Source organism: Lotus japonicus, chromosome 6, assembly GCF_012489685.1.
Source record: "Lotus japonicus ecotype B-129 chromosome 6, LjGifu_v1.2".
NCBI lineage: Eukaryota > Viridiplantae > Streptophyta > Magnoliopsida > Fabales > Fabaceae > Lotus > Lotus japonicus.
The window spans coordinates 13166821-13185237 of record NC_080046.1 but is presented as its reverse complement, the minus strand read 5'-3'; the positions used below and the strand labels follow the sequence as shown (position 1 = coordinate 13185237).

Genomic DNA, 18417 nt, shown 5'->3' with positions numbered 1-18417 from the left:
TAGTTTTAGTTCATGTGAATATATATATATATATATATATATATTTCGTTTTCCATTATTATTATTATTATTATTATTATTATTATTATTATTATTATTATTAATTCTATGGTACCCACATTTTTTTTTGGTGTGATACCCACTAACCCACATTAGGTGATTTAATAGACTAATCACTAATGACATGTTGTAAAGGAATTTATAATTCTCAATGTTATAATTCTAGTCCCAATAGTACTCTCATTCATTGGGCAGCTCAACTGTCCCCGACAATATTTGTTGACGTCCATCACGACCTTGCAGAGGTTGCAGTGAATCTCGACCCTAACATTGAGTCTGAGCGACATGATTTCAATCAAGGGAGAGACTTAACACCTATCTAATCGACGTCATTAATCTGAAGGTATATTATTGAGAAAATATAATTGCTGACTCATGTAATACATGAGATTTTATTACTATGCTAACTCATTTAGGGTATCATACCTTGACCTGAAGTAATGTACCACATCAAACACCTATTATTATTATTATTACCTCCTTTAAACAAACAAAAAAAATAAAAAAATGGCAAAAGTAAAAATGAGTCAACGAGCTGCAAAAGTAAAAGAGGTGCTATATCACGTGATGGGTGATACGAACTAAATAGAGCAAGTTGCAGATGTGTAAGAAAGGTGGGAAAGCCAAAGCAAAAGAAGAGAGCATGGAAGAGGAAAATGAGAGGGATGGAACCCTGTTTTGTTGCAGTTACGTGCATTCATGAAAGAGACTTGAATTTCATTTTGACAACATTCATAATAGTAGTTCAATGCAGACTTATCTCTCCTGCAACAAGAGACAAGGAAGCTTTCATTATATTAATATTGGCTCTTCTTAAAAGAGAAAAAGCAGGGAAAGGCCAGATTTGCACAGCAGGCAAAGACCGTGTAGGACTAAGAAGAGCACACAAACTCTCCAAACTAAACGCGTCTAGTTAGTACCTTCTCTGAACAAAAGCAAAGCCTCGAGACAAGAAGCACTACTCCTCCTCCACTCTGCAGGTAACCAATCTCCTCTTTCTCTCTAGAACTTCATCTTCCTATTTTCTCTATTTGACACAGTCAAGTGCTTTTTCCACTCTGGTAACCAAGATTTTTGTGGGCCTTGTGAACAGAATATTGGCTGGTATATGAGTATATGACATTCAGAAGATGGAATTGAAAGGGATGGAAGGAAACATCTAAAAAACTGATATGGGTGAGTATATATATATATATATATATATATATATATATATATATATATATATATATATATATATATATCTTTTTTAGTTTAAGTTATTTTTGTGGATAATTTTTTTTTCCCACATCATTCCTGATGCAAATTACAATTTTTTTCCCTTCACAAGTTCTGGAACTGTTCAAGAATGCACTAATAGCCATCCCCTAATTTTTGTAATTATTTGTGTTATTTTCAGTTTTTGTTTAGTATTTAGTTTACAATATTGTAATTAGAATTTTTTGGAGGGGCCTTTTTTGGATGATGTTATTTTTATGTGTAGGTGAATATCTTATACTATTTAAACTAGAAATTAAACCCGTGCGTTGCACGGGTCCGTTTTTAATTTGTATTTTTTAATTGTAATATTTAAATTTGCAGAAAGGTAAGAAAGCTATTATTTAGAAGAATATTTAGAATATATGTATAATTAAATATAATTGAGTTATGATATTCTCACACTTTCTTTCTCTAATAAGGGAAAAAAAGATCAAAAAGGTAGATTTTTTTTTTTGCTTCATCGGAAGAAAAAATAGGTAGATTTCTATTGAGATTGAAATGAGAGTAGTTTTTTTTTATATAAAAGAAATTTAATTACTTAATTAGATTAGTATTGAAATGAACGTGGTAGTCTACTTTTTTTTTTCTAATATTGATTTAGTCGTTGCAATGATGTTATCAGTTGTGCTAATTTTTTTTTATCAAGATTGATGTGGTTGTTTACCATTGCTGGTGGCATAGAAGTTCTTTTAAAATCACTTTCACGAACATAAAAATAGATTCTATCTAACTGCAGGATGGACGTCATTTGTTCCCTTTGAATGATTAAGTTGCTATTTTTTTTTCCATAATATGACAATATTGAGGAGTGAAAGATTCCTATTTCTTATCAAGAATATAATGAGTACTACATTTTACACTTATCTTTCTAGTGCATATATAAATTTATGTGGCTCACACTTTGTTACTGATTTGTGTCATATAAATATAGAAATGATGATATATTTGTATGATTTCAATTGAATGAGAAGAATTATTTAGTAAATTACCATATATGTGAAACTCACAGTTTTATTTTCCAATCATCTGCAACGGGGATATATCACTAAGTAATGTGTGTTTCTTGTTATTGTTGATGATCTTTCTCCTGCAATAAAGAAATAAGAATGAGTAATTTAAAAAAGCAATTTTGAAATTAACTAAAATAATTAAAAATGACATACTTGTTGAAGTAGTTAGAGACAATTGTCATTTTTTCTCACCAGCAGCTGAAGTCTAAGAAATATGAATAATTTGAGTTGTGAGTGATTTCACTGGTTTGTTTATATAGAGATATAATAGATGCATGGTTCAATATAATACATTTCATTTTTTATTTATTTAATGTAGATAGTTGAATAGCCTCCTGACATTAACAATTTTATTCAGTTTTTGACACTGGTATTGCCATCATGCTCCTATTTTTAATTTAATGTTAGTTTTTCTTCGGAGTTACTATGTTAAGGAATTCTAAGAGTTTGTGAGTTTAAGAAAAATAGACATATATTCGTGTACAAAATTGGACAGCAAACTAAGACCATTGCATATCAAGATTAATTTTGGCGGAAGTATGCTTTATTGTTAATAGTTTTTTTTTTCTTGGACTAAATTGATATTAATTTAAAATTAACATTAAATTTGATTTTAATTTAAGGTACTGTGCTAAAACCATTTGCAGATATAACTTTGTGGTCTGTTACACTTTTGGCATGGATGTTACTCTTTTGCTTATACATTTGATATTTATTAAGTTTAAAACTGAAATCATTAGTGCACAAGTTTTCACTACCCGTTCATTCACTCACTAAGCTATTCCATTAAAACACCAATTTTTTTACTAATGTATGTAAGTTCTCACATATATTTGTACTTAATACTTAGCTCAAGTGAGCTTTACTAATAATTACTTTGGGAAATAAGAGCCCCAAGTACAATATAGATAGATATATATTGATAGAAATTTTTTTATTTTAAAAGTATTTTATCTAAATTATTTATTAATAAATCTTATTTTGCTTTTTATTTTGATTTTTTAAATTTGTCAAATGCAAAGCTCAAGTCAATTTTAAGTCTATGAATGTTGTTATTTAATATAAGTAGTTGAATAGGTTTTTACAATACAATTTTTTCAGTTTTTAGTTTATTAAATTTTTTATTTTTTAATGTATTTAATATAAAGGTATGTGAGCTTTTATGGTTTAATACATATGTGTATTTATACTTTTTTTAATTACCATATGTGTATTTATACTTAATACTTAGCTCAAGTGAGCTTTACTAATATATATAATATATATATAGATTGATTTTTGTTTGGTGATAATGTTATCAATTGGATTCAGTTTTGTGTTTGTTTGTAACAGAGAAAGACATGTATTTATTTGTCCTCATTTATCCGTTTATTATATCTTATTAATATTTTTAGTTAGTTTCCTCCTTTTTTGTTACAAATACATGTTTTAATCTCATCTCAACCATACAAATTCAAAAAAAATCTGCTTTCATTTATTTTCAAAACCCAAAAACATCCAAAAATTTCATAAAATACAAAAAAAAAACCATTTCCAAAAAATCAAGATCAATATTTCTTTCAGAAACCTCTCTTAAAAATACCGTTTCTTTCATTTGTGAGCTATAAATTATAAATTTAAATTTTGTTTTTTGGGGTAAAATGATTTTGTTTGAAGTTATTGAATTTTGTGGACAACTTGAAATAAACATTAAATTACGTTTGTGGCGTCTATAACCGCCACAAAGTTTGATGTGTCTATAAATCTCTTTTTTTTTGTTACAATGTAAGTACGTTTGTACATACATAATACATGTGTAGTTAATTACTAAAAAAAATTTTATATTATGTTTGAGACAAGGAAAGTGTTTTTTTGCAATTACTCTCCTTATTGTAACAAAAAAATTACTCTCTTTATGCTCTTCGTTTGAAGTTACTTTCTTTCAATTTCTCCTTTTTTTGCCACTTTCATGCAACTCCAACCTTTTTGACATCTTCATGCAAACATTTCTGAACATTATTAGTCCTCTCTCTGGTTACATGAAAATGACTCTTGATTATGTGAATGACTAAATGTAACAAAGTTGATTCTGTCTCATCCAAAATCCTCTTCATGTTTTCATGTTTCTGATCACAGCTAGCTAGCTGCATTTGCAAAGTAACTGTCATTGAAAGATTTCAAACCAGACAATATTTCATTGAAAGAGTGTAGTGTTCCCATCTCAAGTCTTACCCGTCTGATTCTCTTGGTTGCAATCCTTATCTGAGACTGAAAGAGAGAGAGCTTCTAGTTCTATAGTCCCAACATCCATGGCATCCAACAAGCAAGATAAGCACTCTCCAATCCAATTCTTTATGATCATCACCACAACAAGTATTGAAGGTGGAAATCTTGTAAGTGTTCTTTTCTTGATCTCCTCTTCCTTTGTTTGTTTATGTGCAATTTTCTAATTTCTCTGTTGAGAGCAAAGATCCTTTCTTGAAGCTGAAAGGGAGAAGGGTCTTTCAGAGTGAGGTGATTGAGTTGTGCAGGGATGAGTAGTAGGTTGGGGTGTAGTTTGAGTACACCATTTTTTCTGAATCTTCCGATTGTTGAATTGAAGGTGTCTGTTATAATTTCTAGCTCAGAAAGAACTCAACTTTTGTCTTGAAAATGTTTTTGTGAGATTTGGAGATGAAATTTGGTGTTAGAAATTCAGGGTGTAGCTCACTGTGTTGTTTTCTGGTTTTGAATTTTGGGACGAGGATCTTCTTGACTTAATGTATCGTTTCATAAGAAGTGCCTCAGTGATCATTATATAAGAAGTGGCCCTGATTTTAAAATATATTTGGAGTGATTAGGAAACATGAGGACATCATTACTATCATTGATCTTAAAAAATGAAATTTGAAGTTTATGTTATGCTTGTGAATTTCAATAATATGCATGCTTATAGTAAGTTGTTTTGTGCAGAAACTTCCAAATGCTTTCACTAGGAAATACAGTGGTGATATGTCAAATCCAGTATTTCTCAAGCCTCTGGATAATATCAGTTGGGAGATAAACTGGAGTAAACAAGATTCAGATATTTGGTTACAAAATGTTTGGGAGGAATTTGTGAAACATTACTCACTTGATCAAGGGCACATGGTTTGGCACTTGGTTTTATTTGAATTCAAGGGACCTTCTAAGTTTGAGGTGCGTATATTTGACAAGAACGCCCTTGAAATAAAATACCTTCCACTTAGTAACAAGCAAATTCCGAACTCAGCAACCCGTTTCTTTAGGATCATCACACTACCATGTCTTGAAGCTGGAGAGCTTGTAAGCATTCTTCTCTTCATCTCCTCTTTCTTTTTGTGCATTTTCTTTCTTCTTTGAAATTTTTACTGTGAAATAGATACTAATGTCACAGACACTGCACATGATAAGTAGTTGAGGAGTATACACATCCCAAATTAGTTTTTTTCTTCTTGATTTGATGTGTCTTTTTGCAACATAATTGCTCTCCCCGATTAGTCTATCTATCTCAGTGATCACTATATAAGAAGTGACCCTAATTTCATTATAAATTTCCTTCCTTTAATTTATTTGGAGTGATTAGGAAATAGCAGGAAATCCTTAGTATCATTATTTAAAAAAAGATAATGCAACAGGAATTTGCATATCTGCCAGCAGGAATATGTGTATCCAGTATGAATCGACCTGTGTCGTATGAGCAAGCCATAGTATAGAAAGTTCTGGATGATCATGATTCCAACCACTGCCTTGCCTTTATGTTCATGAACTGCTCTTTTGTTTCATGGGGACACCATCATTCAGATACTTATATCTAGCAATTTATTTTGAGTACTTTCTGTCACAGACAAATGTAGCATGGTTGTGTGTGCCATTATCTCTACCAAGTTTGTTCCTTCCTAAACTTATAACTGTATAACTGTCTTGTTGTGGGCCATTTATAATTTGTTTGCAAAAAAAAAAAGAAATTTTAAGGTTTTTTTTTCTTTCTTTTTGAGTTTATTCATGATGCAAGCTAACATACAGTTCTATGCAGATTCTTCCAAATGGTTTCATGAAGAAATACAGTGGTGGCATGTCAAACCCAGTATTTCTCAAGGCCCCAGATAACACTAGTTGGGAGATACACTGGAGCAAACATGATTCATATTTTTGGTTCCAAAAGGGTTGGAAAGAGTTTGTGAAATATTACTCCCTTGATCATGAGCACTTGGTATTGTTTGAATTCAAGGATGCTTCTCATTTTAGGGTACACATATTTGATAAGAGTACCCTTGAAATAGAATATCCTTCAAATGAGAATCAAGGTGAAGAGCACAACCCTGATCAGATTGGTGATGAGATACCGCCGCCCAAGAAGACTAAACCAAAATCACCAATGTCACTTTCTCAACCACGCAAGAAATTGAGAACCGGTAAAAGCAAAGATGTTGGAAAAAGCCCTGAATTGAGAAAGCGGAAAAAAGTCCAAGTTGAAGGTAATATCAAGCTTAGATTTTTTGGCCATGTTTTCATAACATAACCTTTTTGTTCAATGTTTTAGATGATGTAGGAGGAAGCACTGAACGTGCCACCTTCGTGGTTGAGCTGCAACCTTACAGTATTGATAGATATTCCTTGGTGAGCTTTTGATTGTTTCACTTTTATCTGTTAAGATAGTTGTGTTATCTTTTTTTTCCTTGAGCTGAAATACTAGATTTTCTAACTTGTAAAAATTATAAATCCAGCGTATCCCATTACACTTTGCTAGAACACATTTAAAGATGAAAAAAGGGGATATCCGCCTTGAGAGGTTGGATGGGAGAACTTGGAAGGTTTATTATAGTTTCTTCAAGTTAGGTGGTGGGTGGAAGAAATTTGCTACAGATAACAATTTGAAAGTGGGGGATATTTGTGTTTTTGAGCTGACCAAAAGGGAACCCCTTTCATTGAAAGTATTGATCTTTCCAGTTGCACAAGGTAATCTAACTTTGTCTTTATCTCAGTTTTATTGTAGTATTTGATTTGATCTTCATAGTAATCGATGGTTGTGATTTTCTCCCTTGCAATCAGTAATTATTGTCTTATTACTCCTCCCTTTGAAATGGTAAAGTTTATTCAAGTAATAATGCAAATATGGATTTTTCAAAATTGTGCATCCCTGAGCTGAATGGTTCTGTTACCATATATACCACAGGTGGGGTGCCAAGTAGCCTGGGCCCACACTTCACAAATGCTGCTCAGAGGGAAGCTAGGAAATACACCCCAAAGAATCCCTCTTTCACTGTCAGTTTAAATCCGGTCATTAAACCTGCGTACAGACCGGTAAGGATTATTAAGCTGCAAAACTCTTTTTCTCTATCTTTTTTCCCCCATCACATTATTTCTCATATCTCTCATTATTTGTGCAGCCTGTACCCATTTCCTTCATCAGAGAGTACTTGAATGAGAAGAAGCAAATCATAAATTTAAAGATTGAAGAAAAATTGTGGCCTGTGGAGTTTATATATTATCCAGAATTTGGTTTAGGAAAGTTGTCTAAAGGTTGGATAATATTTGCAAAAGAAAGTAAACTTGTAGGTGGAGATGTTTGTGTGTTTGAGCTCATCAACAAGGACGAGGAAAATCCAGTGCTTGAAGTTCATATCTTCAAAGGTCACTGATATTTGGAGCTCTTGGTCAATGATGTTTTGTGTCCCAAATACTAGTTAGTCCTGTATGAAAGTGTATCCTTCTTTGCAGAATGAAACTTTCCATTCTACCTCTTGTTTATTTTCTAATCTGAAGTGTTTAAATCCCCCTTCCCTGACTCTAAGATGCAATTCCAAAATATCATCTCAGTAGTACACTAAAATTACCTGGTCATGCCAGTTTTTATCTATAAAATCTCTAATGCCTAGCTGTTATGGTAAGATGATAACCTCACATTGAACTGCATCCCATAAGCTATTTGGTTCTGTTCTTCTAAATCTAATTGTGTTATCCTATTCTTGTTATCATCCAACTTTGTTCTGTAACTGATGGAAAATGTCCAGAATCAAATTCGGGTACAAGACATGTTATGTTCAGACAGCTATCTGAATGGCTGATGGATTTATAGAGGAGACGTGAGAGACTCCGATTCTTCCTTTCTTATCCATTGTTCAGAAGATTAATCTTTCTATCTAGTGTGAGGATATTCTAGAAAAAGAAAAATGTTTTGTAATTAAATATAATCTTTACAGTAGTTTATCAGAAAATTAACTTCTCTAACACATGTGTAATGGTTAACAAGAGGAGTTACTTCCAGTTCATCAACCAGGTCCTAGCAGCATTTACCTCTTCTTCATGCATTGCTGGTTTGATTGCACCCCTGGTGGCATCTTCTTAATACATTGCTAGTTGATGGTATTAGCTTTCTCATTCGATCAGCTCTGAATGTGGCATTCGCTGAACTTAGAATGCTTGTCATAGGTCGGATTATGCTTCGTGTTGGCATTCGATTTGGAAATCATGTAGTAGAAGTTTTCTACAAACTTTGATAAATTCTTAGCAAATACAAGCTTCTTTAGTGTAAATTGTAAACATTTGGTTCATATATAAAAGGAGCTACCTACTGTGTTTCCTGTTTAAATTAAACCAAGAGTATCAAAGACACTTTGAAAGTGAGTGCCAACACTTTGTGAGTGTTAACGTAAGTCAATAAAACTTTATAGGAAAAAAAGTAGTGATGTGATGGAAACGGTCAATGGTCCAATAGAGTATGTTTGAGTATGAGTTAGAAGATAATACAGTTATACCTTAAGGTTGAGAGATTACTAACTACTCCTAGTGATTTTTTTGAAGACTGTTTCTGAACATGATGTTTCAAGCAGCAAACATCATCAAATTTGGGATTTCCACAGAAACCATTATCAATTATGGTACATAGAAGATTAAATCAAGGAGGTGGAGGCTATCTCTAGGCCTTGCTGCAGTGCCAGCTCTTTTGATTATTGTTGGAGGCATATTTCTTCCGGAGACTCCAAATTGCTTATTATGAATGTTAGACTTTTCAGGGAATAATTATGTTTCTTAATTAGTATCCAAGTGCACTTTGTTAGTGGGATCATTATGTTCTTTTTGCAGTCAAACATTGTGTAGGGGTGATTTTTAACCTTGTTGGTGTGCTATTGTACTAATTGTAGAAAGTTGTGTTGGTATAAAATGAGACATCAGATATTTTAAGCTCTTAGGTTGGGATTCAGGAGTTGATCAATATTAGAATGAAACTGAAACTTTACACCTATCATCGCTATGTGTTACTATTTAGTATATGAGGAACTTGATTTTTAGTGACCAAAACCAGACACAGTGCTGCTATGAGCTGAGTGACTGGTAAAGCCTTGTTTTCCGTTTTCTGTTTCATGATGATTTATAGATGCTGCTTTTAATCGTGGCTTGAAACTTGAAAGCCAAGGTTGCCTCTCATGCAATGCCAGTTTAGGCACGAACATTGATATGAATCCAATAGGGTGAAGTACCCTTGAACTCATCATCAATTGAATTATACACACCCCAAGAAATTAAGCTAAGAATCACGTGTGGTGATCCCCTTGAACCCTTGAATACAAGAAACAATGACCCTAAGTTTTGAGGACGCTACAAGGTCGATCAAGCCTTAAAAAGTTTCAATAAGTTCAATGAAGTCTACTCACGGGGGCCTCACATGGGTGGTCCGGATTATCTGTTCTTGCCATATCTATTTTGGACTTTACATAGGAATATATGAGGAGGGTTCTAATAACAATTCCCTTATATATGTTTGATGAGTTTAACGTTGCTAATCTGTACTCTTCAGTTTGCATTATGTATTAATTAAAATTGGTTTCAATTAGTGGCAGTTTTCTTTTACCAACTAGTTTTTGTTTCAGTTTATGATGTCTTTTTGTAGCTTTTGAGCCTTATATATAGAGGCAGCGAGAGCTTCGAGAGAGACAAGAGAAGAGGATTGAAAGACTATTGTTTGGAAAGTTGGAATATCGTTATATTATTTCCTTTATTTCATAATTTTATATATGTAATTTGCGCTCCCATGAGTAATTCAAGAGAGTTGTTCTTGTGCAGTTCGGCTTGTTCATCTATAGAGTTAGCTGGAAAAGGCTCTTTGTCACAATCATGATGATTTTATGCGATTCATCCCGCCGTTGAGGGACAGTGATGGTACGAACAGGCTGAGCCACCGTTGGACACCACCGCCACGAGCTTTGTGAAGTTAAACTCGGATGGTGAGCGAGAGGCTTGTATGGGAGGTGGTGGTTTGATTCGTGACATAAATTGAACTTGTTTGGTGGGGCTTCATGAGTTATTCCAGTGGGGGTAACCCATTCTTAGCAGAAGCTTTGGCACTGCGTTAGGGTGCATGGAGTCGCGGTTTCAGGTAGGTGCTTTGTGAGATAGATTGTGCTGAGCTAGCATCAGTTCCTGAGGATGGTGAGGGCTTGAGATTCCATATGGAACGACGGATTCTTCAAGACATTAGAGACATCCTTCGCGGAAGTTGGAGGGTTAGTCTTGCTTGGATTCATCGGGAGGGAATGATGTTGCAGATTGGCTTGCCAAGAGGGGCTCATTCACCTACGTCTAGCTGTAAAATTTTGACTCGCTTTCTATTGAGCTCGAGAACCTCTTGTTGAAGGATTATCTCGCGGTTCCTTAGCTTTTCTTTGTTTTGTTTTGTTGTTTTTCCGAAACATAAAAAAAGTTGTCCATTTTAACAAAACAACAAAAAGAAAAGCTAACGAACCATAAGAAAATCCTTAATTTTTACCCATTTTATTCACTCCTTAATTGTTTTTAACCATTTCTAATTTACTAAAAACAATACACTTCTTAATTTTTACCCATTTTATAATATTTATACCAATTTTATTTGTTACTCACTCAAATATGCAACTCCAATCCTAGTTATAAAAATGAATTTTTTTTTTAACTAATTATTTTTATTATGAATACTAGTGTGTTTCACCCGTGCCTTGCACGACGGGTTTTTCTTTCCGGATTTTATCCACGATGATTGATAAATAAGGAAAAGTAGGCGAAAATGAAGATATAACTTTCATGATTGGAATATAACACTGAGAAAAAATTGTTAAAATAGTAAATCAATGCAGCAAGCTAGAATCAAATCTCAATGAAGAATGGACCCATTTATCTCATGAGTAACGTGATTGCCGGCTAGAAATGGGCCAGAAAATAAGTAGGTTTGGCCCTATATCCATCAAATCGAAACCAGAATGTTAAAAAGAGAATTGAAAAAAATTGTAACCCATGATGACACGGCAACTACTACTCATAACAACACTGTGACCCTCCACATGTTGACTAGCATGTTACTTTAAATTATTTTGCAGGCTTTGCTTGGTATCTTGCTAGCAAAGCCAATGCCATATTGGTATAATAGAGTGATAAGATACAGATAGCTTTGATTGATTTGTTTCTTTGAATGGGGGCTCTTCACTCAGAAGGAAAGCCAAATGGAGAGCTTCTTCAACTTGTATGGGCCAACGCACAAGAATTGGAAACTAGTCATTTGTTTACTATGATAATATGCGTGTATAGAAAAAGAAATGTGTGTATATAATTGTATTGTTTGAAGTCTTTTACTAGGTCTAGGAATAAAATTGAGGCCTGAAAAAAAATTAAAATATTATTTATATATTTTTCTTTCACTAAAAGTAAGTCTTTTACGGTCTCGTAGTTAATTTTAATCAGTTAACGGTCTAGTGGCGAATCTAATCATTACAGAGTGGTCACCTTGATTTTTTCACATCAATTTTAATCTCTATAAATTTTTTAAATCATATTTCAGTCATTCTAGTCATTTGAAGGTGGTCTCATAGACGTTTTCACATCTATTTTAGTCCCTATAAATTTTTAAATAATACTAGTAAGTTACCCGTGCAACTGCACGGGTCGCGGTCGGTCGACCGCGATCGATTTTACTTAACAATATTTTTTAATTATTTATAATTAAACATAAATTAAATTAGAGATAAATCAATTTAAAACATGTGTATATATATAAACATGTGTCTTAAAAAATACATTGATATTTGAGTTTATTTCTAATATAAGTTGTTGTAAAAGTTGGATTAAGTTCAAAAAAAAAAGTTTATGAGAAATTTATGACGTGTCAATATTTTTTCGAGTTTCTTTTCATTATTAATCTCTATATAATATCAGAATTTTTTAAGGAAGAATTTCAAAAAATAATAATTATTGTTGTTAGCATAGAAGTTTGCCCCGATGATGATTGAAATTATTTATTTAAACATTCAAAAATAAATTTATTTTTAAACTTAATGTAAATTAATTATGTATAAATGAAGATATAACTAATATCTATATAAAAATTTATTGTGTAAGAATTTAAATAAGTTGTTATTTTAGTTAGCATAAATTTTTCCCCGTTTATTAATGAAATTATTTATTTAAATATTGAAAAGTAATTTATTAGTTAAAATAAATTATAATGAGATTATTAATGTAAACATTGAACATTAAGTTTATTCTTCAATTTAATGTAAATTAATTATGTATAAATAAAGATATATCACTAATCTCTATAAAAATTATAAATATAGATAGCAAAGACATTTTCCCCGTCGATTAATGACTAATGTAATGATTTATTTAAACATTGAAAAAATAATTAATATTTAATTTTTTATGTAAAAATTTAAAATCTATATTTTTGTGAGCATAGAAATTTTCCCCAGTGACTAATGAAATTATTTATTTAAACAATGAAAAATAATTTTATACTTCAGTTAATGTAAACTTTTTTTGATACATCGGAAAGATAAATTGCACCCGCCAAGAATCGATCCCTGGACCTCCCCTAGTAAGGTTTTAATGAGGCCTTATCTCAAAGTCCCATGTGGTCATTGGGTGGGGTTTTTTTTTGTAGGTGTCTTGAACATGTACCTTGATGCTTGCCTATTTTTGAAGGCTTTTTAATAATATGTTATTCAGTTTTCAAAAAAAAAAAATTCTCATTGGAATATTTTCTTAATTTTTACAGTCATGTAGATGAAAATATAAATTTTCAACTATCAAATTTCATTTGCTACGAACTTTATTTGAATTTCATTCAAAATTTACTATTTTTTTATACATCGGAAAGTTATATTGCACCCGCCAAGGATTGATCCATGGACCTTCTCATCCCCAATCCATATGTCACCCACCTCTTACCACTTAAACTATCAAAGGGACTCAAAATTTACTATTTAGATAACATAGATATTTTCCCAGCTGAATAATGTATCAATACACTCACATATAGTTTAAGTAAAATTCTCATTTCTAAACAATATAAAAAATAATTTTCCCTGTGCTTTATACATTAATAAAGTTTCATATAAATTTAGTCGTATAAAATTTGAATCCATGTGTAGTACTACAAATAAAATCAAATTTAAAGCACTATTATATGATGAAAAAAAAACACATTCATATTAAAAGGAAAATAATAGACTCTTTTTCATTAAAAATTAAATTAATTTATTAATTTATTTATAGTGATTCCCCTTGCACCGACCATCAGCAAGGACCCCCCACAACATTCAATGACAAATCAATCCACAAAATATGTAGCTCAGGCTTTGATTTATGTGCTAAACAGACCATCAAACAATTTTTACAGGAAAAAAAAATTGAATAACAACAAATCAAAGTGTAATTCTTTTAGGAGACAAACATTCAAGTAAATTCCAATTCATTTCAATTTAGATCTGTAGTACAACATTTTACAATTCCAAAAACACATTCCATTACAGCAAAAACAATACATTGAAAATCTCATTCTAAATTATATATCAGGCACCCCATGTACAAAAGACTACAATTAGAGGATAAGCATTTTCTTAGTTATCGCCTCTCGTCTTGACTTACTACCCATCTCTATCTCTGCAGCAAGCAGTTCTTGTTGTGTTATCTTACATAAAAATTAGAAATTTCATTATCTTCAACATTCCTTGTATCACTGCTAAAGGTTCAGGTATATGGTGGCTAAACCATTTTGCCTGCAAGTAAATATGGAGGAAACAAAGCAAGTGATGTATTGCAAGTTCTGCTTCAAGTCCAAAAAAAATTGGTTAATGATGAGCGAAAAATGTACTCACTTTGTATACAGAGCACAAGCTGCTAGTTTGCTTTACTATCATTGTAATGTAATGTAAGTTGAAAGTGTTATAGTCTTAAAGCTCAACTCAAGTAAATCTAAAGGTGTAAGAAATTCTTTTGTTTGGATGTTCAGAAAAATAATAAGAAAAAAATCCATTGTTCATGATTTTGCAAAGCATGTGAATCAAGTCCTTAAGAATTTCAATTCATGGGTAATATAAATTGCAAAGGCTCTAATTTTTCACCAACACCTACACTTTCTTTGGGTTTCTCTTGAACTTAATAGGTCATACAATAAAGGGGAATTAAGTCCAATAAATAGAATTACAATGTGTAGTCTGCATAATCAAAGCACAGCAAGGAGTTTCACCGGACCTTTCTATAATCAAGGGATTAAAATCAGTGACTTTTCTAGGTGTGATAGGGGCAAGCATATCAATTTTCAGAATTAGAATACAAACTGAAGCTTGAAAAAGAGCTGACAATAGCAAGTTATAACTCAAAGAGGCATTAAGTATAAAATGTTCCTAAGCTGGTGTTTATATCATTAGGGGGCTTACAAAATATAACTATTTGGTTGATAAAAAGAATTGAGATAACAATAATAGAAAAAAGATATCAAAGAAAACCAAGGAGCTTACTTACAAACTAAAGCTCTTGTAACAGCTTGTGTTTCTTCATCTAGTTTAAGAACAAATAATCATGAACGGGAAGAAATTTAAAGAAAAATGGTAACAGGAAAAACACTTCACCATAATTAAGCAACAAAAAAGATAATAACACCTCAACTTAAGGAAGCAACCTTGATACAAATAGGCAAAAATGCAACTATAACAGAACTTTCATAAGAAACTTACACACCTACTCAAATAGCTTGTGGTCATTAGGAGTACTCACCACAATTAGATTCTACTCATGCACTCACCAAGACCATGCTAATCATCTTAAAAGACTCAATTTTTCTCATATTGAATAGAAAGTATGATTTCAGAAGAACGTACGACTCTTCCTGAAACAAACAACAACACATATTAAGATTGTATTCACTAAAATAATGAAAAGAAGGTCAGACAAATTTATATGAACAAAGACAACATCAGAGAAATACAAAGCGATTTAGAAACCAAAAGCTTTGAAACAACAGAATTTCTAATGAGATTGAGTAATGAGTAGACACTTCAAAGCAATATCCATCAAGGTTACAAAGACATGAAGTGTACCTTACATGATCTGGCTACCTCATATGCAAATCCGTCTGTCCAGTACCAGATGGAGATACCAGATGGAGATAGGGGAACAAAGCTTTAGGACTAAGAAGATGTGCATCTTCGTCATTATCCTGAAACCAAGGAAACCATCAAATTAAGTCACTAAACTCACAAATTGTTCTTACCTGTTGTTGCAACAAACCCTGCAATTTAAGTTTAAAATGGTATAAATTAGGATCATAAGATCATAACAAACAAATAAAAGATCCAATTTGAGCACAAGGTAAACAATTTGATGTAGAAAATAACACATGGCCATAGCAGAATCCAAAAGTAGAAACCCTTTAAAAAAAATCAAGCTCAAACATAGTAATGAAAATGAACATAAAAAACAAAGGAAGACCCAAAACCAAAATAAAATCTGAACGAAAATCCTCCAGCAAAATTAAAAATAAAAATAAAATTAAAAACAAAGAAATTTATGAAAGAAAACATTTACTTTGAAAAAGAAATGACGCACTCGAACCCATGGGTGTAAAACAGAAGGAAAGAGATAAATGATGTGTGATTGGAGAAGGATGATGGGTTAGTGGAAGAGGGAGGAGAGTGTGAGCCAGATTGTAGCAAAAGACAAAGGGAAATAGAAAAAGAAAGGAGGGTTTGGGAAGAAAGAAACACCAACAAACAGAGAGAAAGAAACCTGTGTAGAGAACCAAGAGAGAGAAGGGTCTGCCAATTTTAGGCTACTTTCATGTCAATAATTTGAATTTGAATTTGAAAAGATTCAAAACTCAAAAGCAACTAATTTGGAGCAAACCATGAAAATTGGAGCGGGAACGTAAAAGAAAAGGAAATTTTGTAAGCAAAATAAGAAGCTGAAAATTGGAGGGGGAACACCAAAGAAAAGAAAAAATTTATAATAAGCAAAATTAGGAGAAAGTGACACTTGTCCAGCCAGGGTATTCTTTTCTTAGAGTATATTGATTTCAATCCTTCTAGTCATTTGACGGTGGTTATGTAGACTTTTTCACATCAATTTTATAAATTGTAATCCTTCTAGTCATTTAAGAGTCCACCTATATTTTTCACATCAATTCTAATCCCTATAATGTTATAGGTGCCCACTAGGGGGAGCTAATTGTATTTTAGTCCACCGGTGGACTAGAGGGCAATTTTGGTTTTTCCCCTGTCTTTACCCTTTTCCTTTTCCTGTTCCCTTCTCCTCTTCCTCTCACTTCTTCCCAATCAGCCACCAGTCCACCGCCAACGCTACCATCTCGTGTTCTTCATCTATTCTTAAGATCTGAACGAGAGAGACATTTAGCCACAAACTGTGCCTTGAAAGGATTAAATACATCTCCCAAATAAAGGTTTGTGACTATATGTGGCAACAAATTGAGTCCATCTTCTCGTCGGATTCAACCTCCGCGATCAGGTCGCAGGCCACCGTTTCACAGGCGAGGCTCGCCGAGGCTATGAGGACGATGCTGTTGGATTTCGAATCGACAATTCAGAAGGACTAAAATCAAACCCACTTACAAACTCAGAGACTAATTTGATCATTAACACTCTTATAAGATATATGAATTCAAACAATGTAAAATAAGTATTAATTTTATATTGATCTTTAACTTTATTAATAAGTATAATAAAATATATATTTTAATTTTTCGAATCAATTTTTAATTTATTTCCATTTCATCATCATATTATCTTCTTATACATTTTATAGAATGAGAATCCATTTACTCCATGAGTAATTTAGGACTCCGCTTAATAATATTTTATAAGGTATAAATTTAGCAAAACTAACTATGAAATTATGCAATATTATTGTTGGCCTGAAAATTCGCCATAAGCAAAAGTGAAGGGAATGATGGTGTTGACGAGCCAAGTCGGGAAAAAGGGCAAAGAACAAGAAAAATGGTCAAGTGTGAAATCACCATGTTGTCGACAGGAGTCAGATTTCGACTAGTATGAAAGTCAATTTCGTCAATGGAGAGCAGTTTATCGACAAGCAAACCTGTCAAGAGGGTCAGCCAGATTTCGACCAACGGTCATCAGTAACATAAACCGACCAAGGACATGGAGCATGGAGAACGTGGTAACCGCATAGCAAACCAACGAGACCATGATCAGAACGTGGGCAGCTTCTGGAAGGTGGCAGTTAAAGGAGCGACTTATAAATAGGAGAATGACATAGGTTGAAGGGGTTCACAAATTCACAATCAGAAAAACACTTATGTGTGCTCTAAAATGTCTGAATCACTGAGACTCAATGAGCCCTTGATGTATACCACTGAGTATGTGTTTGTTTGAACCAACAATGTTTTTATGTTTGTGTCTCCGTTTTGTAATCACTCTTTTGTATGTCCAATTTAGATAATTTGAAGTTTGTTTCTCAGTTATTAGCTTTTGTGTTTCTGTACTTTTGTTTCAAACAATCCGTTTAATCAAAATTGTCAACAATTTCTTACTTTTAAGTTTGTTTGTTTCATTTCTGATAGTGTTTTTATTAAAGAACTTGCAATCGACTAGATTTTCCAGTTTAAAAACTTAAAGAACTTAGAGTATTTGTTTACCAAAAACCTCTGTAAACAATTATATACCAAATTTGAGTTAAATCAGAAATAAATTTGTACGTATGTGGTGTTATAGTCATATTTATTTATATTTTAAATCATATTATCTATCAAACTAAGATGACGTATCCAATAATTATGAAATTTTATACACTTGAAACTTGTAATTCAATGGTTTTTATAAAAAGTTATGAG

The 18417-nt window shown here is 32.4% G+C and overlaps 1 protein-coding gene across 1 annotated transcript; it reads left to right on the top strand.

The window, feature by feature from the left end:
• The first annotated feature begins 4618 nt into the window (after positions 1–4618).
• LOC130724934 (B3 domain-containing transcription factor VRN1-like) lies at positions 4619–8809 on the top strand. The gene is made up of 7 exons (XM_057576202.1): positions 4619–4702; positions 5262–5612; positions 6343–6784; positions 6850–6926; positions 7034–7265; positions 7483–7610; positions 7697–8809. Exons 1-7 carry the CDS (start codon positions 4619–4621, stop codon positions 7946–7948), a joined length of 1566 nt encoding a protein of 521 aa, XP_057432185.1. The 3' UTR covers positions 7949–8809.
• Positions 8810–18417: the final 9608 nt, after the last annotated feature.